The sequence below is a fragment of the Ictidomys tridecemlineatus genome, chromosome 11, assembly GCF_052094955.1.
Source record: "Ictidomys tridecemlineatus isolate mIctTri1 chromosome 11, mIctTri1.hap1, whole genome shotgun sequence".
NCBI classification, from domain to species: Eukaryota; Metazoa; Chordata; class Mammalia; order Rodentia; family Sciuridae; genus Ictidomys; species Ictidomys tridecemlineatus.
Genome location: NC_135487.1, coordinates 50602806 through 50630591, shown reverse-complemented (window position 1 = coordinate 50630591; position 27786 = coordinate 50602806). Strand labels below are relative to the sequence as shown.

General features: G+C 40.7%; 1 protein-coding gene across 2 annotated transcripts in view; it reads left to right on the top strand.

The window, feature by feature from the left end:
* Nucleotides 1-27786, top strand: part of Jak1 (Janus kinase 1) — a 129082-nt gene that overhangs the window by 83612 nt on the left and 17684 nt on the right. The window contains exons 5-12 of one of the 2 annotated variants that reach the window (XM_078026406.1): nucleotides 1209-1362; nucleotides 5110-5273; nucleotides 7040-7382; nucleotides 9780-9965; nucleotides 14191-14348; nucleotides 15727-15850; nucleotides 18013-18199; nucleotides 26415-26521. In XM_078026406.1, coding sequence (XP_077882532.1) covers nucleotides 1209-1362; nucleotides 5110-5273; nucleotides 7040-7382; nucleotides 9780-9965; nucleotides 14191-14348; nucleotides 15727-15850; nucleotides 18013-18199; nucleotides 26415-26521 — 1423 coding nt within the window. Of the gene's footprint in view, nucleotides 1-1208; nucleotides 1363-5109; nucleotides 5274-7039; nucleotides 7383-9779; nucleotides 9966-14190; nucleotides 14349-15726; nucleotides 15851-18009; nucleotides 18200-26414; nucleotides 26522-27786 lie in introns of both variants that reach the window. The other variant, XM_078026405.1, reaches the window with a different exon arrangement.

Sequence of the window (27786 nt, the reverse complement as noted above, 5' to 3'; positions counted from 1 at the left end):
TCCTGCCTTACGTCAGTTTGGCGGTCTAACTTTTTATTGTTTATTGTTTGGTGGTATAACTTTTTATTGTTTATCTTTTCTTTAGTGGAGGAAGGAGAAAGTATATGGGATCCATGAACACTGCAGTGTAGTCCTGCTTGTGACATGTGCTCCATTATATGTTGCATTATATTGTTTGTTGGTTGTTGAGCTCACAGAGGGCAGGGTCTGTGCCTAAGAACCCTCTCTATCCCTGGGCCTGGTATGTCCCAGGCTCTACACACAGTTCAGTGACATGTATCTAAGTTTAACAGCAGTCTTATTTTGTGTGTGTGTGTGTGGGGGGCGGACTTTTATTCATTTCTTTTTGGTGACATGGTAGTTTTTCTCAGCACATGGGCATGTGAGGGGTGAGAGGCCCAGGCAGCAGCCGAGTCTACAGCCTGAAGACCTTGGGCCACTTAGCTTAGCTACCACCCCACATTATGGAACTCACTGTGTTTCCTATACAGATGGCAGAGAAAATCTGCTATCTTAAGAGATATGCTTTTAGTCTTAGATCACCAAGCCTCTTGGAATCTGTTTTCCTTATCTTTGAAGTAGAAACAAATCTACTTTGTGGAGTTGCTGTGAGGATCACAGCACACTGTCTATAAAGTGCTGTTACATTTCCTCATGACACCACAGTTGATTCTTATACTAGTATTCATGTAGTTCTCTTTTGAAATCATTCATCATTAGATGCACCATCAATTGAGTAATGGAAGCCAGGGAACTAGGAAACACTGCTGTGTTAACCGCACATCTTGACCATATGGTAAAACTAGGTTTCTGAAGTGTTAGGATGAGAGGCCAAGGCAGGTGGCCCAACCTTGATGCAAAGGTATAGGGGCTGTTGGGTCAGCAGCTGGTTCTAGACAGCAAGGACTCTTTCCTGTCTAGGAAGACACAGTGGCTGTCAGAGGAGCCATCTTTGTGATCGTTGGGAAGTCACTTTACCCCTCTGCATCATTGAGGAGATGCTGACAGGACAGTCTTCACAGAGCACCTGCAAGAATAAAACTAGCCTAACAGATGAAGGGGTGCTGCAGAATGCGAGGCTGGCCTCTTTACTCACCTCTCAGGGCAGTTCACCTCCTGAGCTGTTCACTCTTGTGGGACCAGGATGCCTTTCCCAGCATTCCAGGATTCCCTTTGCCACAACTGACATTCATTTTACCACCTTTCAGGTTCTACTTCACAAACTGGCATGGAACCAATGACAGTGAGCAGTCTGTATGGCGACATTCTCCAAAGAAGCAGAAAAATGGCTATGAGAAGAAAAAGGTTCCAGATGCAACCCCTCTCCTTGATGCCAGCTCGCTGGAGTACCTGTTTGCTCAGGTGAAAAGTTTGGACCTGAGGGAACCAGGAGTTTATAGGGAGGGTGAGATGTTATAGGGCTCAAATTCCCTGTGCAGCTGAACTTGGTGTTGGAATGCTTTATGGCCTGTTCTGCAGAAGTGCTGCTGCACCTAGACTTGCCCCAGGTGAGACGGAAAGGCTGTCCTACTTGTGGGTTTTCAGGCCTCACTTCTCTATTCCCTTTTTCTTCCCTCTCTTTTTCCTTGTTATCTGTAGCATCTTACATGCAAAAGTCACAGGGAGGTATAATTGAGGGAAGGTATAGTTCAGTCAAGCTAATAAGGTACTTTTCAGCAAGGAGATGTCTGGGAGGAAGGAGATGGCCACTTTATCATAGTGGTAGGAGACTGGGAAGATTTGATACTAGGAAAAAGTCAAAGAGAAGTTAGAATCACCTGAAATTACATTGCCCTGAGATTGTTAGCATTTTGGATCACATGTTTGCTGATTTTAACATGCAGATTTATATTATATACTATGTAATTTTTGAATATATTTTATTTGTGTCACTCTATAGGCCCTTTATTCATTCTATTTTTATTCATCCTATCATTTGCCTTGCAAATGTCCATTAAAATATTGATCTTTGTTGTTTTAATGACTTCATAGTAATTCATTTATTCAACAGATATTTACTGAGTGTCTGGGTCCTGTTTGCCTCAGGTGCTTATACTTGTTGAGGTATTGGAGTGAATGAAATAGACATGATCTCTGCATGCATCAGTTATTATCCAAGTTAGACAATAGAAAACAACAAGCATACAAAATGATACATAATGTGTAAGAAATTGTAGGAAATGCTATGAAGGGACAGAAAGGCTCTTGTGATAGAGACATGGTGTGAAATTTGAATGGGGAGACCGAATTTAAATAGTGTGAACAGAGAAGGTCTCTTTAGGGATTCATTTATAATGAATCTTGAAGAATATAAAAGAGGCTGTAGTCTAGAGAGGAGTAGAGGAAGTATTTCTTTGCTGTGGAGTTTCTCAATAGTTTCTGTCAGTAGTCAGTTGTTTCACCGCTGACATTTTGAGGTAGATAATTCTTTGTTGTGACGAACTTCCCCGCATTGTGGGGTATTCATCAGCACCCCTGGCCTGTACCCACTAGATGCCAGCAGAATATTTACCAGCACCTTACCCTCCTCACAGTTGTAACAACCCAAAATGTCCTCAGACATTACCCACTATTCCTTTCGCCCTGATTGAAAACATCTGAGGAGAGGAGCTCATGTGGGGAGGTCCTGAGGCAGGTGGGAGCTAGAAGGAGAGTCACTTGGGAGAACATGAGCAGGGTGTTAGGAGAGGGGATGGTGAGGCAAACAGGCAGGTCCTGCAGAGCCTTGCATAAATTGGTAAGGGGTCATGTTTTTACCCTGGGTGCCAGTTGGAGGGTTTGATCTTATTAATGTTGTAAGTCAATGATGGTTCTGTTATATGTGGAAAGTGGATGTGCTGGACCCAAGGGTGCATCTCTTCCATAGTAGCTGAGAGTCTGTAATAGTGATTTAAGCAAGAGAAAATGCTGGTTTGGCCTAATGTAATGGCATTGGGGTTGGGGCAAAATGAATAGATCTGCCATTAATTTTGGAGGTAGAATTAGGCTGATTTGCTGATGGATTAGGTTTGGAAGATGAGAGACTCTGAGGACTCAGAGATGATTTCTAGGCGTTGTTTTGAGCAATGTTGGATAGATGATGGAGTCATTTCCTACATATGGAAGACTGGGAGGAAGAGCCTGGGGAAGTGGTGGAAATGAGGGATTCTCTTTTGGAGAGGCTGATGAACACTCAAGTGGAGATTTTAGATAGAAAATTAAATAATGAGGAAAAGCCATCATTTATTTAAGTAATTAATTGTTTCTGGACATTTTTTTAAAAATATTTTTTAATTGTAGGTGGACACAATACCTTTATTTGTTTATTTAGTTTTTTTTAACTTTATTTTATTTGTTGTTATTTTTATGTGGTGTTGGGGATCCATTCCAGTGCCTTACGCATGCTAGGCAAGTGCTCTACCACAGAGCCACAACCCCACCTGACATTTTGAGTTTTTCCTCAAGTTTTTTAATGATGCTATCATTATGATAGGTTGTCATATATGAGTTTATATGAGTTGTCATATATGAGTTTATATGAGCCTTATATGAGTTTCTGTACATGCCTGTTATTTTCTTAGGATATACTTTTACGTCAAGAGTTATATTCCATTTTATATCAAAAGTTATATCCCATTGTAGCTTTGGTTACTAATAGTACTTTATTCCATGTATACCTTAAAATTGACTTTAGAGACACCATAAAAATGAGAAAATGCACAACCCTCAGGAAATAGTATTTGGGAAAAAAATCAGATCAGTCTTTTTGGATTCAATTTCTCCGTTTTATGAATGCATATCTGAGATTTACTTATCTTTCTTTGGAGCAGACATATAAAAGAGCATTGTATTGTATTTGAAGGATGAAATACTGCATTAGAATTTGACCTTTGGGAGGCTTTTAGACCCAAGTTACTGAAGGTAGCTGCTGTATAACAAATATTCAAAGAAAATTGTAGCCAAAAACCAGTTTCAGATTTTGTTCTGATCTTCACACATTGTTGGCATAGATTATTGTTATTGGTTCTTAAAAGTGTGTAGAACAGGTCAGTGACCCTTCCTCACCCCATCCCCTATGATGCTTGGCACTTGCAGTTGACTTTGCTTTTTGTAACTGTCTGATGTCAGATATTCCAGTTTTTTTTCCCTTTCTCCTTATAATGTAATCTCCATGGGGTCAGAAACATGGTTTAGTTTATTTCTACATCCCTTATGCCTAGAATAACATCTGGCCTATAATTAGTTCTCAGGAATTATCTAACTGAATGATAAGTGTGGGTAATGATGTTAATGCCATCTCAGAGGGCTGTTGTGAGGATCAAATGAAATAATAGGTGAAAGGAGCTAAGCACAGGATCCAGCAATGAGGTTAGGGGTTAATAAATACGAGCTGGTATTAGCATTGTCATCATTTCTGTGAAAGGCAGGTGGTCGGCCTTTCTTTTTAGTTTTGGTTTAGTTTTTGTTTTTAAAGCTCCCATTGGTTCTTGGAGTGGAATGCACCCCCATCAGTGAGGGAGTTACTCTGATGATACAGTTCACTACTGCATACATGAACAGCAGATGTGGAACACACTTAGAAGAAGCTGAATGTGAATTCCTTCTTCTTTCGTAAACCTGCATCAGACTGGGAGGTGCTACCCTTGCTGACTTTATACACACAGTTCCTAGACTTGGATGTTTGTGGAATTAATGAATGATCAAACCTCAGCCCAGTGTCACTTGCCTTGTTCTAGCACAGTTCATACCTAGCACACATTGCTTGTCAGCATTGTTTATATAAGCCTTATGAAGGAGCTTTGTGTTTGTACTCTTCACCAGTACCTAACATAGCGCTCAATAACTACTAGTTGAATTTGTTTTTACTCTTCACCAGTACCTAACATAGCACTCAATAACTACTTGTTGAATTTACCTAGGGAGAACATCTCCTGAGCCTTTTCATGCCTAGTTTTGTTGAAAAAGAAGTTCAATGCTGCAGAAGCTATAAATGTGATTGATCTCATTACTGAACTGCTTTTCTGGGTAGCACCTTCTCATAAGGAGTCCTTCCTTTCAAAATCAAATACAGGAGTGGGCTCTTGAAATTTAAGTGGGGGCTCATTTTCTTTTCTCATTTCTCCCCCAAAGGGTCAGTATGATTTGGTCAAATGCCTGGCTCCCATTCGGGACCCCAAGACTGAGCAGGATGGGCATGATATTGAGAATGAGTGCCTGGGAATGGCTGTCTTGGCCATTTCGCACTATGCCATGATGAAGAAGGTGCAATTGCCGGAACTTCCCAAGGACATCAGGTAAACTTTCTGCTGGCTAAATAGTGGACTGTGGGGCTGGTGTTAATTATACATGCTCTCACACATATTATTTAACTGCTACCCGTGTTTGCCTGACTCCTGCTCTCTGCAGATTTTACCTAGAATATTTGTAAAAGGTAACACACTTATAATTGTGTCTTGATTTTGAATGATGACTAATAATCTCAGAAATTTGTTCTAGGGTGAAATTTCTGGGCTGTAATGCCAATCACATTAGTGACCTACCTTTGCTCCTTACCCACGGACATTGCCATCTGTCACTGTAGTTTTTCCTTCGGTGCTAAACCCATTTTAAATACATCTCAGTATGGCTGTACAAGCAGCTGCTACTACTACCCCTGTCTGAGCCCCCAAGGAGTTCTAGTAATTCACTAGGAAGCTGTTAATTCTGATGTGAGGGACAGCCAAGCAGTATCTTAAGAAAATTATACTTACCTAAAGTAAAATTTGACATCAGTACTCAATCTGTATAATTTTCACCCATCTGTGAAATCTATTTCTTTTTTTCACCTGGGCTATTATGATTGTCACAAATGAAGACAATCTCATTTTTAGAGGAGAGGTGGCTGCATTATTGTGATGGGTTATAAGCACACACCTTGGGCTATTATGATTATCACAAATGAAGACAATCTCATTTTTAGAGGAGAGTTAGCTGCATTATTGTGATGGGTCATAAGCATACATCTTGTCATAAGGTTACTTCTTGGTTCTCATTGCCCTTGACCAGAGTCCTAGTCGATCCTCAGTGCAGGAACTGATGAGACACATGCTGAATTGTGTTTACTTTTTTATGTGACTTTCACTCTTTGTGTTTTCTCTTTATTTTTTTTACAAGTCTGAAGTGAAAAATGATAGTTTTTCTTTAATTCTATTCTATTAATTTAAAAGAGAAATTAACCCTATTTGTTGAATATAAACCCCCCATTTAATAAGGTTCTTTGTTGTGAAATCATTCATGCTGCAGGGATTACTCTGGGTCTAGTACTGTCTCAGACTTGGGGAAAACAAATGGACCATCTCCCCATTTGTTTGTCCCCCAGTGGACTTTGAAGGCATTCATGCTTTTCTTAAAACTGACTCCTGTTATTGCAGTATATTGGTTTGCCAAGATCCTGATATCATAGATCCTTTTCCATCAGTACCTGGATGGAAGAAATTAACATTTCAGCTTACTAGTTGATCTATTTAATAATATATTGTGGACTTATTTACATGGCAGACACTTTAAATCTTTGTATTTAATTAGGCTTTGTGTATGTTTTAAAAATTTTTTTCTATGCTCTTTATAGAAAAATTATCAAACATATAAACAAATAGCACATACCAAAGCATCTATAATATCACCTGGAGTTACTCCCTCTTGATGCCTTTCAGACTGTTTTCTAACTGATGCTCAGTCTTAACAGTATATACTATATGTGAGTACTAATGTACATAAGAGCAGTGAAACAAAAATATAGATATGTCAATTTTGCTACCTGCGTTTATGATCCAGAAAATTTGATAATACCTGTAAGGATTCCTATTTTTGTAGTGTTTTTGGAACATGTACCTTTCTGTTCTCTCTCAGTCTTTATTCAGCTCCATCTTCTTAGGATTATCATCCTTCTAAGGTCTTCTGGGAGTAGATCTTCCTTTTTCCTATGGCAACACATGCAAGGAAGATTCATAGACTTAGGTTTGTTTCTATTTTCTACTAATCTATATATGAAAAAGAGTTCAATTTTCATACTTTCTTTTAGCTACAAGCGATATATTCCAGAAACATTGAATAAATCCATCAGACAGAGGAACCTTCTCACCAGGATGCGGATAAATAATGTTTTCAAGGATTTCCTAAAGGAATTTAACAACAAGACCATTTGTGACAGCAGTGTGTCCCCTCATGACCTGAAGGTGAAATACCTGGCTACCTTGGAAACTTTGACAAAACATTATGGGGCTGAAATATTTGAGACTTCTATGTTATTAATTTCATCAGAAAATGAAATGAATTGGCTTCATTCAAATGACAGTGGAAATGTTCTCTCCTATGAAGTGATGGTAACTGGAAATCTTGGAATCCAGTGGCGGCAGAAACCAAATGTAAGTGGCTGATTAAAGGGAACATAATGTGTGCTATTTAGCCTGCTGGAATTATCTGTTTATATGTCTGTTACTCTTCTAGACTGAGTTTATTTAAGTTATACACCATGTATTAGTCATCATCCTTGTAGCACAGATAAATATTTATTGAGTTTTGTAGGGAAATACAGATAATAACATATATAAAACACACTAATATAATAACAGTATACATTTGCTGAGTGCTTACCATGTGCAAGTACTTTTCTAAGCATTTAAAAAAAAATTTTTTTTTAGTCGTTGATAGACCTTTATTTTATTTATTTATATGTGGTGCAGAGAATCGAACCCAATGCTCACACATGCTTAGGCAAATGCGCTACTGCTGAGCCACATCCACAGCCCTCTAAGCATTTTATATATATTAGCTTGTTTACTTCTAAAATTAAAAAAAAATCTTCAAGGGGAGTACTTCCATCATCCCCATTTACAGATGAACTCGAAGAGAAACAGAGAAGTTAAGGAATATGCCTAAGGTCATAACTAAAAAACAGTTGAGGTAAGAATTGAACTTAAGCCTCTGGCTTCAAATTATAGAATAATTGATTTTTGCATTATGATGCTGCTTTATTGAGGTAAAGATGGATGAGGCAATAGAACAGAGTGGTCTAAGAGCATGGGTTTTAAACCTCAGGTGACCTGGTTCAAATTCTAGCTCCATGACTCATGATGATATGGCCTTGGGAGGATTATTTCACTTACATCAGGAACATATAACATCTGTCAAATGGAGGTACAATTATCTTTTAGTATCCACTGAGGGATTGGTTGCAACATCCTCTGCAGATATCCAAATATGCTACAGTCTCTTATATAAACTGACATAGTATGTACATATAATGCTCACAATCCTTTTGTATACTTTAATTATCTCTAATTATTTATAATACTTAATATTATGTAAATAATATGTAAATACTTGTTATGCTGTACTGCTTTGGGGGTTAATATAATTAAAAAAATTATACGTTCAGCATGGACAGACCCATTGCCTTACATTTTTGGTCTTTGGCTGGTTGAATTTGTGATACAGATTGCATAGTCATGGAACCCATGAATATGGAAGGCCAAGAATGCTTACTGTATCTAACTCATAGAGTTAGTAAGAACACTAAATGACATTTGGCATAGAACCTGGCATATAATAAATGTTGAATAAATTACTATAGTATTTTAGTCAGCTTTTTCGCTGCTGTGACTAAAGGACCCATCAGAACAATTGTAAAGGAGGAAAGGTTATTTGAAGGCTCAGTTTCAGAGGTCTTAGTCCACAGAAGGCCAGCTGTATTCATCAGAGCTTGAGGTGAGGCAGAACATTATGACGGGAGAGTATGGTGGAGGGAAACAGCTCACATGATGATTAGAAAGCAGAAGGGGGAGGGGAGGGTCTCTACTTACCAGATACAAATATATACCCCTAAGTTGCACATCCAATTTCCACCTTCTCCAGCCACACCCAACCACCCATTTAATCCCATTAGGGATCAATTCACTGATTAGATTAGGGCTTACCCAATAATTTCTCCTCCAAACCTTCTTGCATTGTCTCATAGGTGAGCTTTTAGGGGAGACCTCACACAAAACCATAACATTCAACTACTGTAAGTATTATTGTAAATAATAAGTTAAATGTGAGAATTTATTTTCTTATGTTTTATTCTAATGCTAAAATTACAATGCCTAACGTGTAACAAGGACTTTCAAGGTAGTAGGTACTTTGTTAATAAGCTGATTTGTTAATTACCTAGTCTTGAAGAAACTCTTGACAATGCAAACTCTCTCTTTTTTATGATTGGGGAAATGGTGGCTTAAAGAGATGATCTTACTAGTTAAATAACTGGTAGGAATAGGAACTTAACTAGAACTATAGTCTCCAGAGCCCATTCTACATAATATATTTAGACTTGTGTAGATTATTCAGATCTTCTTTTGAAAATATCCACTTCAGTACTGTTAACAGATCAGGACAATTGATAGTAGAAGGAGAAAGCTCTTGTTCTGTCCAGTCGTGTTTAGGAAGAATGTGCTCTCTTCTCATATTGAAGCACATGTCAGATTGAAAGTGAGGTGGCCTGATTGTGGATACATGCCCAGAGGCGGTTATGGCCCCTGCCAAGTTTACATTGCACATTGTATATATCACATGAAGAGTTTAGTCAGTGTGCTCAAAGAGATCTCTTCCAGGTTTGAAATTCCAAGATTTCTTGATGTGACTCAGTTCTCTGGTCCTAAGCCCATAGCTCCCCTAGTTGCTGTGTATATCCAGACTTGCTAGCTTTCTCCTAGTCCCTGCATAAGGTTGCCAGAAACAAAATGAGAAAGCCAACTTAACCCTGTCACTTTTATGTATCTTATCAGGTTGTTCCGGTTGAAAAGGAAAAAAATAAACTGAAGCGAAAAAAACTGGAAAATAAACACAAGAAGGATGAGGAGAAAAATAAAATCCAGGAAGAATGGAATAATTTTTCTTATTTCCCTGAAATCACTCACATTGTAATCAAGGAGTCTATGGTCAGCATTAATAAGCAGGACAACAAAAAAATGGTAAGTACTCTGGAAGCTTTTCAGTCTGCATCTGGTGATGAGAGGAACACATTGCTAAGGACACTTGCGCGGCATATGATCTTCAGTTCCTGTCCCAAAGGGAAAATCTGATGATTGTCTGATTTAAGCCAAAAAATCTACATTGTGAGACATATTCAGTACCAGTTTTTAAGGTACACTGGTGCATTCTAGTACTATTCTTTGGTCTTGCAAATTGAATCTTAGGGTTTGTTGTTCACCCAAAGATTTTTCAGCATCGATATTTAATTCACAAATTTAGCAGATTTTAAGAAGATTAATGAATATCAACATTTTCACCAATGGCACCTTGTGGCCTCCCTGCTGAGTTGGTGGGTCCTCTGGGATGAAATGGGTGGGAACACCCCTTGGCACCTCATCAGACCACAAGACAAGTGGCAGACCACAGTGGCAGGGTGTCAGGCACACCCAGCCACTCTTGGATAGAAGAGGGGTGTTCAGCTGGGGTTGTAGCTTAATGATAGAACATTTGCTTGGCATCTGTGAGGCACTGGGTTTAATTCTCAGCCTCACATATAAATAAAATAAATAAAATGAGGTTCATTGACAACTAAAAAAAAATATTAAAAAAAAAGAAGAGGGGTGTTCAATCTCACTTCCTCTTTTTTGGTATCACTTGAGGACATACTCTAGACAAGCAGGCCAGTTTGGCAGGGAAGTGGGAACTCTGCCAAAATAAACATGTTTTTATTGGGGGAAGTGACAGCTGACCACCACATGTGGAGAGGAAAGGCTGGTGAGACAGGGCATGCTCACAAAGCAAAGAGTCAGCACCAGGGGAATACCATGATTTGCCTGCAATTTGGTAAATACTGTGTAAAAAAGAAAACACCCATTGCTAAGGAAGAGCCTCGTGATATGATTTAAGAAACAGAGTCACTCACATCCACAGACACTTGTCTTTTTGACATAACCTTTAGGAGAGCAGCTTGCCAATATGTGTTAAAACCTAGAAAATATTTATATGTTTTTTCATTGGAATCTAGGGAATCTCTCTTCCAGAAGCAATATGAGATACAGGCAGCAGTTTATGAATGAGAATGTTTACTCCAGCAATATTTACAGTGTCAGTTCTGAAAACAACCTAACTATATGATACTAGGAGATAGGAAAATAGGTTTCAGTTCACTTGAGTAGTAGAATATTATACAACCAAATTTCTGAATTGTGTATGATCTGGAAAAATGCCTTTGTTAATTAAAAAAAAAAGAATATAAAACATTACCTATAGACTGTTCTAATTTTCTTCAAAAAAAGTTTTAAGAGTAGCATACATTCTCTCAGAAAAATAATCAAACATTAATAGCTGTTTACTTAGTAATAGAAGTAGCTTTAATTATCTTATTCTGGCTTCCTTTTTTTTTTTTTTAACCAACCAACAAAACCCCAGGCATTAATTTATTAAGAAACATAAGAGCAAAGTGAAGGGAGAATTAGAAAAGGCCAGAGTAATGATGGTGGAAAGAAAGAAAGAGAGAGAGAGAAAATAATACTATAAATACTATTTATTGAGCATATTATAGATATCAGATTCTGTTATAATGCTATAAACATTAATGTGTTATTAATCCTTACAATATTAAGGTCCTAAGCCTATGTTATTTAGTCCTTGAAAGAACCTTAGATGGAAGGATATTGGCTATATTTCAAATGGGAAACCTGAGACTGATTGAGAGGCATAGAAACTTGTAGTGTCACACAGTGAGGAAACGGCAGGACTTTCCAGTACCGTCTGGCCACAAGCTATGATTTTTGCCTGTTTTTCTTTGATTTTTGAGGCATTATCATACCCCAGGGACTCTGAGGGAATGAGGGAGAAGTTGGCATCTCTGTAGTATGGCTCTTCATTGTGGCCAAATCCTTAAGACACCTGGCAGAAGAGAAGCAGCAGACAGGGTACATATTTTATGAGCTTCCCCAACTCTGCCCAGGCTGACAATCATATCTAGCACACTGTTGGTGTTCCCATCCTTTAAATCACACCTTACCTGCCAGCTCTGCCAAGTTACAGTGCCGTGGTGGGCATGGGAGCTCCTTCACATACACTAGTCCTTACAGGTGCCAGACATTTCCTATTCAGAATACTTTACAGATCGCAACTCTTTCAATTTTCATATCAACTCTATGAGTGGGTAGGTTACTCTCCCCATTTCACAAAGGGGGAAACTGAAATACAGAGAAGTTGAAGTATCATGCCAAGGACATGCAGAAATTAGGTTAAATCATTTGAAGTTGCCAATATTTGACAATTTTTAAAATTTGTTCTTATTAGTTATACATGACAGTAGAATCATTTTGACATATCATACATAAATGGAATGTAACTTCTCATTTTTCTGGTTATACATGATATAGAATCATACCGGTTGTGTAATCATATATGCATAGGATAATAATGCCTGATTCATTCAACTATCCTTCCTACTCCCATACCCCATCTCCTCCCTTTACTCCCCTCTGTCTAATCCAAAGTACCTCTGTTTTTCCCTAACCACACTCCCCACAATTGTGAATTAGCATCTTCATATTAGAGAAAACATTCAGCCTTTGGTTTCTTGGGATTGACATATTTTGCTTAGCATGATATTCTCCAGCTCCATTAATAATTTCACTCTTCTTTAAGTCTGAGTAATATTACATTGTGTACATATACACATTTTCTATATCCATTTACCTGTTGAAGGGCATGTAAATTGGTTCATAGTTTGGCTATTGTGAATTGAGCTGCTATAAACATTGATGTGGCTGCATAACTATAGTATACTGATTTTAGGTCCTTTGGATCAAGGTTCCATTCCAAGTTTTCTGAGGTCTCTCCATACCACTTTCCATAATGGTTGCACCAATTTGCAGTCCCACCAGCATTGTATGAATGTACCTTTTCCCTCCACATCCTTGACAATGTTTATTGTTCCTTGTATTCTTGATAACTGCCATTCTACCTGGAGTGAGATAAAATCTTAAAGTAGTTTTGAATTGCATTTCTTTAGTTGCTAGAGATGATGAACATTTTTTCATATATTTGTTGATTGATTCTTTTTTTTTAAGAGAGTGAGAGAGGAGAGAGAGAGAGAGAGAGAGAGAGAGAGAGAGAGAGAGAATTTTTAATATTTATTTTTTAGTTTTCGGCGGACACAACATCTTTGTTGGTATGTGGTGCTGAGGGCCGCACGCATGCGAGGCGAGCGCGCTACCGCTTGAGCCACATCCCCAGCCCTGTTGATTGATTCTTATTCTTTGAAGTGTGTGTTCAGTTTCTTAGCCCATTTATTGATTGAGTTTTTTGTTTTTATAAAAACAGTACATACTCTTAAACCTACAGCAGGTGGAGATGTGAGATTTGACCCAGACAGTCTAGCTTCAGAGCCTGGGGATCAGCCACAATTCAATGCTGCCATTTGGATATCTCACTTCCCTGTCCCTTTCCAGCCCTTTGCTGCTGCTTTTTAAGGAAAGCATGATGCCAGCCTGTTATTAAATCTTATCTTGATTTATTACTTTCTTCTGTATCTCTTTGACACCTTCCTTTTCTATTTATAACTCTGCTCTCAGGAAACTCTTGTGCTTATGTGGTCTTGATTATCATGTGGTGGGTGAGGACCCACCTCAGCCAGCCCTAGCACTCACTTTAGAGCATCTTAAATTTGATTTTCCAGGAATATTTGCAGTGAATGCCAGGTCACACCTGAGAGGAGGTCCCCTTCCTGAGGTGCTGTGGTCCTGCCTTCCTTTGGCCTCCTTGTCTCACAGCCCAGGGCACCCTTCCATTGGTATCACAGTGGTCACCAGCCCCCCTTATTTCTCTCCTGATTGGCTGCTTTCACCTACCTACCTTTCTCCCCTCCAGTGGTCTTATTTGTCTGTCACCAGCCATTCATTTCTTCAGTGCTGTGGAAAAAACTGTAGTCAAATGAGCCATTGTCTTCCCTGCCCGCAACCCTGCATGCACAGGCACAATGTCCCTTCATCTGATGGTACCCATTAAGATAATGGATGAGAAAGTGTGCTAACCATCAAGGCCTACGTAAGTACAAGGGAAACAGTACATATCAACAAAGAGAGTTTTCTTGAGGGGCCATACAGTCTGTGTTGTTTAAACATCTTCTCACTGTGTACCCTGCCGTATAGTCAGCCACTTACTGATGGTAGCTGCGTGATGTAACTGGCAATGTCTTCTCTTTTACAGGAACTGAAGCTTTCTTCCCATGAGGAGGCCTTGTCCTTTGTGTCCCTGGTTGATGGCTACTTCCGGCTCACAGCAGATGCCCATCATTACCTCTGCACTGATGTAGCTCCCCCATTGATAGTCCACAACATACAGAATGGCTGCCATGGTCCAATCTGGTTGGTTCTGGAATGCTTTCATTTGCCTTTGGTGTGAAGTGAAAAGAGAGCACATTTTAGTGGCAGGAAGTCTGGTCTCCTTAGTCCCAGGTGTTATCTGTTGTTTATGCTGGGGCACTCTCTCCCTATTTTCCATCCCTGCTGAGCTTTGGCCAGGCCTTCTGTCATCTACCTTAATCCTTGCAGCAGCCCCTTAGCTCCTCTCCTACTTGGTTTTTTACCCTCAGTTCATCCCCCTCACTTCTCTAGAGCTAACTGAGCAAAGCTTCCCCTTTTTAATAGTCCCTATCCCTTGTCAAACCCTGTATGTGAGCCAAGAAAAATAAGGTGCAGATCTGAGCATCAGACAGTATAGTAAACACAATGCTGAGTCTATTTGTCTTTAAGTGCCAGAGGAATGGCAGACAGCCTTAAGACCAGAGGGGCTTTGTGAAATGTCTTAGTCCACCTGCATCTCAGAATTGGTAAACTATACCCAGATAACCCTAATGATGGGGTACTGAGTACTGCACAGGCAGCCAGTAGATTGTCACTCTTACAGGGTCAGATGTGCATCCCTTTCTGAAAGGGAGTTGCACTTGTGCTCTCTTTAACTCCTCTTTTCTCTCTGTGCTCTGCCGAGGAGTCAACAGGGGTTCATTGTACTTCCTCTTACATGTGACTGTCCTTAGACGAGGGACACAGTTGCCCTGTTTCTGTAAATTCAGGAAACTGTCTATTCAGTTGTTTTCCATGTGATATGGTTTCTACCTTCTTCCTACCCCAGTTACCTGGGGACGGGTAGTTTGGTGGCAGTGTGGTTCCTGGACTAGAGAGTTTTCTCATTGGAGAAGACACACACAAAAAATTATGAAACAAGGAACTGCATGCCACAAAAGTGTCTTCCTCCAGTGTCCCACCCAGGGCCCTGGCATTTGCTTTTCTTTGCTGGGAGTGTTCTTCCTATAGGATCTAATAGGCTGCTTTAGTTACTGGGGATATAGCAATAAACAAAATAGCCCCAAATGCCCACTCCACAAGGCTCATATTCCAGTTAGGCTGGGAAAGGAAGGCTGAGGATAGGATCCCTTTTCTCTATTATTGGCAGCTCTTTATCACAGCCTTAGGGGACACTCTTCTAGTGAGAACCAGAGACATCATCTCTGGGGAACTTGGGGATAAGCAGGTCTCAGTGGCTTAGGAGACAGCAGGCTGAGTCCTCTTCTCAGTGCTATAGATTCCATCCATCTCCTGGCTCCTCAGTATCTCCATGTGCATCATGTCAGAACCTTAGAACCCTGGGCAGCTCTGGGAACCCTAGAGGCTCTGGGAAGTGGAGACCCTAGGGTCTAAAGTGTTATGGTGTGAGCTCTCTCTCTTTGCCCATTTGCCTTTCCAGCACAGAATATGCCATCAATAAGCTGCGGCAAGAAGGGAACGAGGAGGGAATGTACGTGCTGAGGTGGAGTTGTACCGACTTTGACAACATCCTCATGACTGTCACCTGCTTTGAAAAGTCTGAGGTCAGTCTGAACACTGGCATGGGCCAAGTCATATGGTTACAGGGGATCCAGAGCAACCTGGTCCAGGATCTGTTGCAGACAGAACTACTCTTGGCCAGGTTGGGAAAGCCTGTGTCTCTAAGAAAATCCCTGGAGGATCTTTCAGGGAGCACCCCATTTTCAGAAGGAGTTTGCTCCTGAGCACCAGACTCCATGTTCTTTGCTCTCCCCGCCCTTCCTTCCTCCCATGGCAGGGGTACACTGTGGCTCTGGAAGGCAGAACATGACCAGAAAACCAATTCACACGGGACACCTGTGATCTGAAGTATGGGATGACCTGGAGTGGTTTGTTTTAGGTTCAGTACTAGGATCATTACAGACCTGGAACTGTGTCTGTCTACAGCATTCTGTGACATGAACAAGTGCCCAAGTATGGCCTAACAATTTTCCCCAAATGATAGTTTCAGACGTTGTAACAAAAAAGTTGGTGTCCCGTGTTTTGATAATGAGTGTCTATTAGACATTCAAATGTGGCTGGAATCTGAGAATGATATGAGAGGAATCCCAAATGCTAAGATTTTAGTCAGAATTAGTATTATGTACTTTTGTTGTTCGTCCATTTTTTTTCCCAAATGCAAAGGGGAATATTTTAGAAAATAATGAGTTTTATAGAGTTTGACCACATATATTTACTAGTCCTGGCTGAGCTCAACTTGAACTGGGAGAACTGAGGAGAGAGAGGAGTGTTTGAGTTGTAAGTCAGCCATTATATACAATAGACTTCAGACATTGGAAGGAAAAGCACAAGAGAACCCCTGGGAACTGGACTCTTGTCAAGAGTGGAAAAAGGAAATGGCAGAAGGAACCCAGTGCCACCAAGTGTCCTGGGCAAAGTCCCAGGGACCATTGCCTGCCTAGGGGTGTTCCCATACAGCTGGGCCTCAGGGTTGATACCAGCTTTATGGTTCAGAACTTGTCAGTCTTGTTGCCTTCACAGGATGCCTATTCATCAATTTTTGAAGGAAGTTTAATATTTATAAGATGAATGGGCACATGAGACAGCCCAACTTCCTTCTGAGAAAGAATCGACCTGTGCTGTACCAAGGAGATCAGTCAGTGATTGTGTGATCTGCATTGGGAAAGGAGCACTCACAGATATGACTAATCTTTCTGCTTATCCTAGCTCACTAGGCACTGTGCTAAACATTTTACCTACATGTTCTTAGGTAAGATTTACAATGGCCTTTTGGGATAGGCAAGGTTATCCCATTATACAGATGAAGTAACTGAGGCATTAAGATTTTAAATAAATATCATGTCCTACTTTACACAAGAAGTAGATCTTCCTGGCTCTCATTCTTAACCACTAAGATAGTTTTCTTTGTACAGAAAGAGTCCATGAAGGACAACTTCTGCTTATACTTCCCTTTCTGTGGTACCATAGAACCTTAAACCTGGATAGACAGACAGCCAAATATCATCTCCCAGTATAGTTCTCAGGTACATTTATGGTGTGGAAGGGCTTAGTTTGTAGGAGTTCCTGGATGAATTTTTCTATTGTAATTCTTATTTCATGCATAGTATTTGCTAACCTTGATAAAGTGCATACTAAGTTTGAAAATGTACCATATCATTTAGCCATAGTACTATGAGGTTGGTGGGTTTTTTTATTTTTTATTTTTTAGTTGTAGTTGGACACAATACCTTTATTTCACTTAGTTATTTTTATGTGGTGCTGAGGATCGAACCCAGGGTCTTGCACATGCGAGATAAACGCTCTACTGCTGAGCCACAACCCCAACCCCCAAGGTTGGTGTTTTCATGAACTTAAATTTACAGGTAGGTAAACAAAACAAAGCAAAACAAAACAAACAAACAAACAAACAAAAAATCAAGTGATGCTTCTGTAGAAATAATTGTTCTGTGGGCCATAGTGTAAACTCTCTTTTATTAGTGCTGCCTTCTAGATCCCAATTTTATTATTTACTTATTTGTTGGTTGGTTTATTAATTGTAAAATTTTATTTTCAAATAATTTTAGAAGTACATAAATGTTACAGAGATGGTTCATAGTTTCTGTACTCTTCCTCAGTATTCCCTAATGTTAATATCTTACATTCCCATGGTACATTTATCTGGGCACCATTCTTAATAGTAATTTCTGGTCATTTTTCTGAATAGCAGGTGCTGGGTACCCATAAGCAATTCAAGAATTTTCAGATCGAGGTACAGAAGGGCCGCTATAGCCTGCATGGCTCAGATCGCAACTTCCCCACCCTGGAAGGCCTCATGAGCCACCTCAAGAAGCAGATCCTGCGCACAGACAACATCAGCTTTGTGCTGAAGCGCTGCTGCCAGCCCAAGCCTCGAGGTTTGTCTTTCTGTGCATCCCCTCAGTGATGTCGTTTGCCCCTTGTTAATGCTTCAAGACTCAGATGGACCAAAAGATGTTGCCTGGTTAAAGAGAATGGTTCTTTCCCACAGGTTCTAGGTATTTTTCTTTGAGTTTTCTTACAAGTCTGCCCCCAACTCAAATCTTACCTCTTGAGTGTTAGTATTTTCTTTAGAAAAGATATATACTTTATTTTAGTCAGCTTTTTCACCTCTGTGATCAAAAGCCCTGTCAAGAACAGAGAAGCTTATTTTGGGGCTCATGGTTTCAGAGATCTCAGTCCATAGATGGTAGACTTCATTCCTCAGGGCCCAAGGTAAGGCAGAACATTATGGCAGAAGTGTGTGGCAGAGGAAAGCAGCTGGTACCAGGAAGCGGAGAGAGACTCCCCTCACCACAGACAAAGTATAAACCCCAAAGGCATACCCCACATGACCTCCCTCCTCCAGCCACACCCTACCTACCTACAGTTGTCTCTCGGTTAATCCTTATCAGTGGATTAATATATTGGTTAAGACTCTTACAACCTAATCATTTCACCTCTTAACTTTCTTGCATTGGTTTGCACATGAGCTTTTGGGGGACACCTAAATCTAACCATAACACATTTTTTTTCTTAAGATCTTAGCTGGGCTGCACAAAGAAGCATATTCAGGATTAGTAAGCAGAAACTTATTTTTTTGCTTTCTAAAAAGATGAAGTGTCTTGAGAAATCCCCGTGTCATTGGTTTATTTATATGAGAAATGTTCCTGGCACATTTTCTGTGGGCCAAGAACTGTGATAATGTAAAGAATCAGAAATACCTAAGACCCAACCCCTGCTCTTTTGAGGATTTCCAGGGCAATGCAGAAAATGTTACAGGTAAGTGATGCCATTGTTGTATGTGATGGGCATTTAAATTAGCCCACATATATGGTACCTTTGGAGGCAGAAAGGGATGTACAGCATCCCTGAGTTGTAGCACGTCAGACTGTGTGGAGGAGGCATATCTGGAACTGTATGTTAGATGATAAGCTGGAAGTGCCAGATAGGTGAGGGTACGTCCCTCCCTAACAGAACCAGGAGCATGTTCAGGGTACAGTGAAGGTCAATGTGGGGGCTATAGGAAGACTCTGGGGAGGGGGATGCTGATGTGAAGGTGGAGACATAAAGAAGGGTGGTTAGATATTAGATCATAAGAGGTCTTGATTGCTACCAAGAGCTGGGACTTTATTCAGTAGGCAGCAATAGGGGGCCATAGAAGGATCAAGAGGTAAAATCAGTGTACAGGGTGAAGGAACCAGCTGTTCCTTTTAAAGCCACATGAACTGTGATGTCCCAAAGAATTCATTGTCTTTCAGAGTGTGAGAATGGGAAGGACACTTTAGGGGTCAAAAGCCTCATTTTGTGGTGGCAGGTATTGGGGATTGAATTCAGGGGCACTTGACCACTGAGCCACATCCCAGCCCTATTTTGTATTTTATTTAGAGGCAGGGTTTCTCATTGAGTTGCATAGTACCTTGTGTTTTTCTGAGTATGGCTTTGAACTTGTGACCCTCCTGTCTCAGCCTCCTGAGCTGCTGGGATTAGGGGCATATGCCACCACGCCTGGCAAGAACCTCATTTTATAGATAAGAAAACCGAGAAGTGAAGTTGATCTCTTTGAAGGTCAAGGTCAGAGAAGGGTTTGAGTGCCAGGTTTAACCTGAATGCCAGATTCCACAAGTGTTGGTTTTTTGTTGTTCCCTCTTCCTTGCATGGGTCAGATATCCTTCTCAGAAGAGTTAGGCCTCAAAGTAGGGGCTACATCATGTTCCCAAGTAAGCATCAACAGAAGATCCTTGGAGGAACCCTGTTGTTCGAGATCATTTAGTTTTTTTAAGGGAATTGTCTATGAGCCTTCATGACATGGGTAGGCAGAGCAAACAGCGTCAGAACACAAAAGGGGCCTGGTTCTTGATGTTCGAATCATCTTTTGGTCTCAGCCAGGGGCTTGTCACTGAACTTGGTGAAAGAGGAAGGACTTGTATTTTTGTTGATCAGATAGGGTTTCCTGCCAGCCTTGGGGATAATTGAAGCCTTTATTTTTTGCTTGAAGATGTTCTGCAGGGGCAAAACGTATCTGCCAGTTGGCTGTGAGACCTCAAAACATGTTGAAACCTTAAAATACAATGACTCCTTCACTCACATAATCTTTTCTTACAGATAGTAAAAGGGGGTTTGACTTTTCTAGTGCTTTAGAGTCTCTAGGTGAGGATGAGGAAGTGGAGAACAGCATCCACAGGAGTGGAGAAGGCTGGAGTCTAGGGTGTGGTTTCTTTTTCTTCTTTTTAAAAATTTGTTCTTTTTAGATGTATGTGACAGTACATTCTATTTTGTCACATTAAACATACACGGAGTATAACTTCTTCTAATTAGGATCCTATTCTGTGGTTGTACGTGATGTGGGGTTAAACTGATCTTGTATTCATATACAAAGTAGGAAAGTTAGATTAATTCTGCTGTCTTTCTTATTCCCCTCCTCTCTCCCTTCTCTTTATTTCCCTTTGTCTAATCCAATGGACTTATATTCTCCCCACCCTCCCTTGTTGTCATGGATTAGCATCCACATATTAGAGAGAACATTTGGACTTTAATTTTTTGGAACTGGCTTATTTTACTTAGCATGATAGTCTCCAGTTCCATCCATTTACTGGCAAATGCCATAATTTCATTCTTCTTTATGGCTGAGTAATATTCCATTGTGTATATATACCATATTCTCTTTATCCATTCATCCATTGAAGGACACCTAGGTTGGTTCCATAGCTTGGCTATTGTGAATTGAGCTGCCATAAACATCAATGTGTCTGCATCACTGTAATATGCTGATTTGAGTCCTTTAGATATAAACCAAGGAGTGGGATAACTGGGTCAAATGGTGGTTCCATTCCAAGTTTTCTAAAGAATCTCCATACTGCTTTCCTTAGTGTTTGCACCAATTTGCAATCTCATAAGCAATGTATGAGTACCTTTTTCCTCCATCCTCACCAGTATTTATTGTTACTCGTAGTCTTGACAATTGCCATTCTTACTGGAATAAGATAGAATCTCAGGAAAGTTTTAATTTGTACGTCTCTAATTGCTAGAGATGTTGAATGTGTTTTCATATATTTTTTTGACCATTCATATTTCTTCTTTTGTGATGTGCTTGTTCAGTTCCATAGCCCATTTATTGATTGGGTTTTTTTTGGTGTTAAGTTTTTTGAGTTCTTTATATATCCTGGAGATTAATGATCTATCTGAGGTGCAGGTGGCAAAGATTTTCTCCCATTCTGGAAGCTCTGTGTTCACATTCTTGGTTGTTTCCTTTTCTGTGAAGAAGCTTTTTAGTTTGATGTCATCCCATTTATTGATTCTTGATTTTCCTTCTTGTGCTTTAGGAGTCTTATGAGGAAGTCAGTTCCTAAGCCAATATGATGGGTTGGGCCTACTTTTTCTTCTAACAAGCACAAGGTCTGTGGTCTAATGCCTAGGTCCTTGATCCACTTTGAGTTTTGTGCAGGGTGAGAGAGAGGAGTCTCATTTCATTTTGTTACATGTGGATTTCCAGTTTTCCCCAGCACCATTTGTTGAAGAGGCTATCTTTTCTCCAATGTATGTTTATGGTGCCTTCATCTAGTATGCGATAACCATATTTATGTGGGTATGTCTCTGTGTCTTCTGTTCCATTGGTCTTTGTGTCTGTTTTTTTTTTTTTTGCCAATACCATGCTGTTTTTGTTACTATAGCTCTGTAGTAGAATTTAAAGTCTTGTATTGTGATGCCTCCTGCATCACTTTTCTCACTAAGGATTGCTTTGGCTATTCCTGGCCTCTTATTTTTCCAAGTGAACTTCATGGCTGTTTTTTCTATTTCTATGAAGAACATCATTGGGATTTTAATAGGCATTGCATTAAATCTGTATAACACTTTTGGTAATATGGCCATTTTGATAATATTAATTCTGCCTATCCAAGAATGTGGGGAAATCTTTTTATTTTCTGAGGGCTTCTTGAATTTCTTTCTTTAGTGTTCTATAGTTTTTAATTGTGGAGATTTTTTACCTCTTTTTTTATATTGACTCCCAAGTATTTTATTTTTTCAAGGCTATTTTGAATGGGATAGTTTTCCTGATTTCTCTTTCAGTTAATTCGTCATTGGTGTATAGGAACACAATTGATTTATGTGTGTTGATTTTATACCCTGCTAACTTTCTGAATTTGTTTATGAGTTCTAGAAGCTTCTGGTGGAGTTTTTTGGGTCTTCTAAATATAGAATCATTTCATAGGCAAATAGGGATAGTTTGAGCTCTTCTTTTCTTATTCATATCTCTTTAATTTCTTTCTTTAATTTCAGTTGCTCTAGCTAGTGGTTTGAGAACTTTGTTGAGTAGGACTGGTGCAAGAGAGCATAGGATGTGATTTCTTACACAGTTCTAGTGAGGAGGCCTCTGATGTAGCTGCCACCTCTGTAACCCAGATCTGGGAGCCAGTAGCTGTGGAGGGAGAAGCATAGAAACAGAATTGCATCTCTCTCACATGGCCTCTGTTGGGACTCCTGAAACTCAGCTCAAGGGTCTTTAGTGTCTGCCATTACATTTGCTTATGAACTCTCAAGATAGGATCTGGGTCGCACTTACCACTCAGTAACTCATGAGAAGCAAAGGGCCCAGCAAAGAGTCAGTGACCTCAATGTGCATCAAGTGATAATTGTGGCAGTATCTATCATGTAATATTGATATGATAGATATGATATGATAGTAGGTGGGCACCTATCTACTTTGTCCCAGGCAATTATCATGCATATTTCATTTCTTTCATCATCATACTAGTTCTTTATAGTTATTGTAAAGGTGAGGAAATTGAGTCTCAGGCATGTTCAGTTTCTTGCTCAAGGTTTCATGGCTAACAATATCAGAAGTAGTTATAATAGTGGCCATAAATCATAATATTAATGGTTACCTTATTAATAAAGCTTATAGTTTACCAGATGCTGTGTGACAGGCTTTCATATTTTAAGTCTTTTAATCCTCAAAATAACCCAGTTGTATGTTGTTATCCCTATTATACTTGGCCAGGGTCCACTTAGGTAAGAGGGTGAGTGGGGATTTTAACTCACCTTGTGTGACTCTAGGTCAATTAATTCCAACCTCTGATTCCTGCCCACCACGTCATTTTGTCTTTGCAGAGATGCAGGTTCAGTCAGCTTGACTCCTGGGCAGAGGCCAATTCTTCTGATATTGAAGGCAAGGACAGACGTGTGCCTGGTGGTGGGGAGAAGAAGGAGGAGGCTGCTATATGAGGCTTAGACTCCTTTTTCTTCCATCTACCACCTGCAAATTAGAGAAGTTGTAAAATCTTGAAAATGTGACAGGAGAGTATCATTTTGGGTTGTTCATCTCCTTTGCTATCCTAACCACAGACAACAAACAGCCACACACCCTGATCTGAATTTCTTACTTGAAAATGCAACCAAGAAATTCATCATGAGATAAATAAAGGCAAAGTGAAAAAACAGGATGCTACTCAGAGTTGGTATGATGGCTAAGCAAAGCCACCATCTCTGTCCTTTGTCCAGCCCAATGCCCATATCACGTGTGAGGGTGACTGTGGTAAAAGTATGTAAAGATCCGCCACCATCCTCACATACCCTCATCTGCGCAGGCAGGTGTGATGCTTGACTTCTCTTCCCTTCAGCTCTGATGGAAAGGTCTTCACAGTCTGTTTTAGGCAGCCTTTTCACTGCTGTGACTAAAAGACCCAACCAGAACAAATATAGAGGAGGAAGAGTTTATTTGGGGGGGGGTCATGGTTTCAAATGTCCCAGTCCATAGAAGTCCAGTTCCATTCCTCAGGTCTCAAGGTGAGGCTGAACATCATGGCGGAAGAATGTGGCAGAGGGAAGCAGCTCACATGATGATCAGAAAGCAGAGAGAGAGGTCTCCACTTGCCAGATATAAATATGTACCCCAAAGCCACGCCCCCAATGCCCACCTCCTCCAGCCACACCCTACCCACCTTTAGTTACTCAGTTAATCCCTATCAGGGGATTAATTCACTGGTTGGGTTAAGACGTGTCACAGCCCAATCATTTCTCCTCTGAACCTTCTTGCACTGTTTCACATGTGAGCTTTTAGGGAACACCTCACACTTAAACCATAACATCATCTGCTACACAAGGCCGGGCCACCCTGATGGTGACTGGTCATAGTGACAGTGGCTAGTAATGATAAAATTTTTGCTGCACATAGCTACTAGAGAAAGCCCTTGTTGTGTGTTATCTCATCTGTCCCCTATAATGACCTAATGAGGACTCAACTGGTACCTTCATTTTCTAGTGAGAAAACAGGTTCATGGAGGTAAAATGGCTTCCCTGCAGCACCCATACCAATAACCAGCCCACGAACAGCCCCTTTTCTACCTTCCTAACTTCCCCTGTGGCTCTGCTGCCTAGCCTCTGCCTTGTGGACACCATTCTGGTGGCCGTTTTTTGCTGCCTTCCCTCTCTTAGGGAAGCCCTGTGATACATGTTTAAATGGGATTTTGCCCAGGGAACAGGGTGGAGTCAGGAAAATAGTATGGAAGGAGTAGCCTCTGAAAAACATAGTAGCCAAGATGTGGTGACAAGGGGAGCCTTTGCCTGCAGCCGGTTTCTGTAATTCATATTTGTTCCCCCACTGTGGCAAGCCATGTTTTGGGAAGATAAAAGACTAGAGAGGTCTCTAACTTCTGTGTGACTCCTGTGTCTGAGATTTGTGAGCTACATCATTGTGACGGGTCATTTGATCTCTTTGAGTCTCCTTTTCTTGATTTATAAGAGGTAACAGGAGTTGAACTTCTCAGGATTGTCAAGAGAACAGAGGAGTTAGTGTGAGCAATGCTCTAAGAGCAGTGATCAGCACAGAGAAACCAGTCAGAAAATGTGAGCTTAAAATAGAAAAGTTGGGGGAATGCTACTCTGCAGGGAGTGAGGATTTCAGGGACTGCATTGGAGTCCTAGGGCCTACATGGGGACCAGGCGCTCATTAGCTATTGCTTGCCAGTTTATCTGTGCAACCTCTGTGGACCTGCCTCATAATTCCTACAGATGTTTTGTTTGAGAATCTCCTTTATCAGAATCCAAGAATCTAGACTCAAATGGCTATATTTTCTCCCCAAACTCTTTCCTATCTTCTACTGAAGGAAAGCAGAAGGGGGAAAAGCATTTGTGTCATCACTTCCCTAATGGCTGTGCTTTAGCTAAAATAAACGCATACATTCAGTGACCATGTCTGTGTCACAGGGGTTCCCCTGGGGGACAGTACTGTGTCTGCAAGGTTTTCACTTCTCCCAAAGCTACTTCATGACTTCAAATTGTGGACTATAAACTCCCAGTCAGCCACTAGTGCCCTGGCTTGGTGCACTATCATGTCAAGTTGCTATTTGAATTAGTAGGATTTGGGGAATGGTTCACTGCTAACCTGCATATTCAGGGAACGTTGGGAGGTACCTCCTTGGTGCTAGCACTGCTGAACCCAGAGAGGCTTAGACAGGACTTTCTTCTAGGTCTCCTTTCCTTTCCTTACATAAAACCATTAAAAAACCCCTTCGAGGATTCCAGCACTCCTTAGGCCCAAAACTTCTACCTCTCTCCTCAGCTCTTTTCCATCAAGTAGCCCCCAGTTGTTCATTCATACATTGGACAAATATTTGCTGAGGACTTAGGGTATAGCTCAGTTCTTGCCTAGCATGCACCAGGCCCTGGGTTCAATCACCAGCACCATGAATACAAACAAAAACCAAATACTCGTTGAACATCCATCATGTATCAGGCTGTGGAAGTAGAGCAGAAAATAAAATAGACACATGCCCTGACTACTTGAAGTTTCCATTCTTACATTTAAATTTTAATTTCCTTAGGGAAACCCTCCCTGATCTTAGGGACAGTCCTGCTGTATGGGCTTTGAAGCATGTTGGGTCTGTCCTGTAGATTAGCTGGGCAAATTGTAGCTTTCCATATGATTGGCTGATTATTTGGTTAGTTTTGACTCTATTATTAATCTTTGAGTTTCTTGAGAGCATGAATTAAGTACTAACCCATAAATTATTTGTTAAGTGAATCAAAAAGGCACACAACTCTGTTCAGCAAGCCCCAGAGCTTAGCACACATTGGCTGGCTGGGTCTATGCTTAGACTTCTCCAATCTCTTCCACAGAAATCTCCAATCTGTTGGTGGCCACCAAGAAGGCCCAGGAGTGGCAGCCTGTCTACCCCATGAGCCAGCTGAGCTTTGACCGGATCCTCAAGAAAGATATTGTTCAAGTGAGTCGTTGCCACAGGGGTGCAGCTTTGGTTCTGGCTTCCCACAGGAAAGCAGGCTGGATATTTGCTGGGGTGTGGGATGACAGATTTAGTCTGGGTTTGGGGAAATTATAGTAGAAAAAGAAAAAGGGTCTTTCCTTCACATTAAAGGAATTCACCTAGCATTATACCTCCTACTTGCCTTGCTGATACTTCTCATAGACACTTGACCTTGAAGAAAGATTCGTCAAGGTTCATGGGGTCACCTGGAGTAGAAGGACTTTTGGTTGTGAGGGAGCATTAATGGGCATCAGGAGCTGGTCTCCACAGGGGAGCCTGGTCTGAAGTCCCTTGCTACCCCATAATGTGCTATGTGAAAGTGTTTCTAGATTTTATTCCTGTTCTTTCTGCTGGTGCTTCCAGAAGGAGCAGAGCTGTGAGAACAAAGAACACAATGAGGTGACAGGGTAAAAACTAGCTTGAGAAATGTACCCAGCATGGGGACTCAGATCAGTGTCCCAATCTTTGGAGGCCTTTTCCCCAGAATCTACTGCCTTAGGCAGGCCCAGAGCACCCGAGGTTTTGGCTGGGGATGTGAAGCCCAGAACAAATCCTGCTTTCTGTAAGCTACCCCTTTCCCCAGCCCTGTTAGATAGAGCCAGGGGATGGGGTGTCAAAGCAGAGCACATGCCAGCAGCCTTAGAGAGAAGGAATTAGTTACACTGTTAGTTAGTTTCTGGAAGAGACTAACACCTTGGCAGGCAGGAGGACAAGTCATGGGCTCACTGCTGTGAAGGAACCTGGGGGAGGGTGGCAGACCTAGATCCATTTGTTAGTGAACCTTTTTAAGTGAATCCAGATTTCTTCACTGAAGGTCCACCAGTGTTGTTCTATGTTCCTCTGGTGATGGTGAGAGCTGTGTCCTAAGATTAAAATCACCAGAGCTTTAGTTCTGTAGCCTATTTTCAGTCTAGAACTTGACACAGTACTTGGGGCCTGCCCTTTTTCACTGCCTTTGAGTCTCTGAGATGATAACTGTCATATTCCATGCCTTCTACATCCATTTAGCCAATAGTGACAAAGCATTTACACATGCCAGTCACTACTCTCAATAGACTTACAGTCCAGCAAGAGGAGATAGACTTTTGTCTGCCTTAAGTGGATAATTATGAAGAGACAAATCTTAATGTAGTCAAGTACAGCAAAATATGGGAACATCACCTAGTACTGGGAGGATAACATGTCCTCCTGGGGGAAGGAGCAGCAAAGAAGAGTCCTAGAGGATG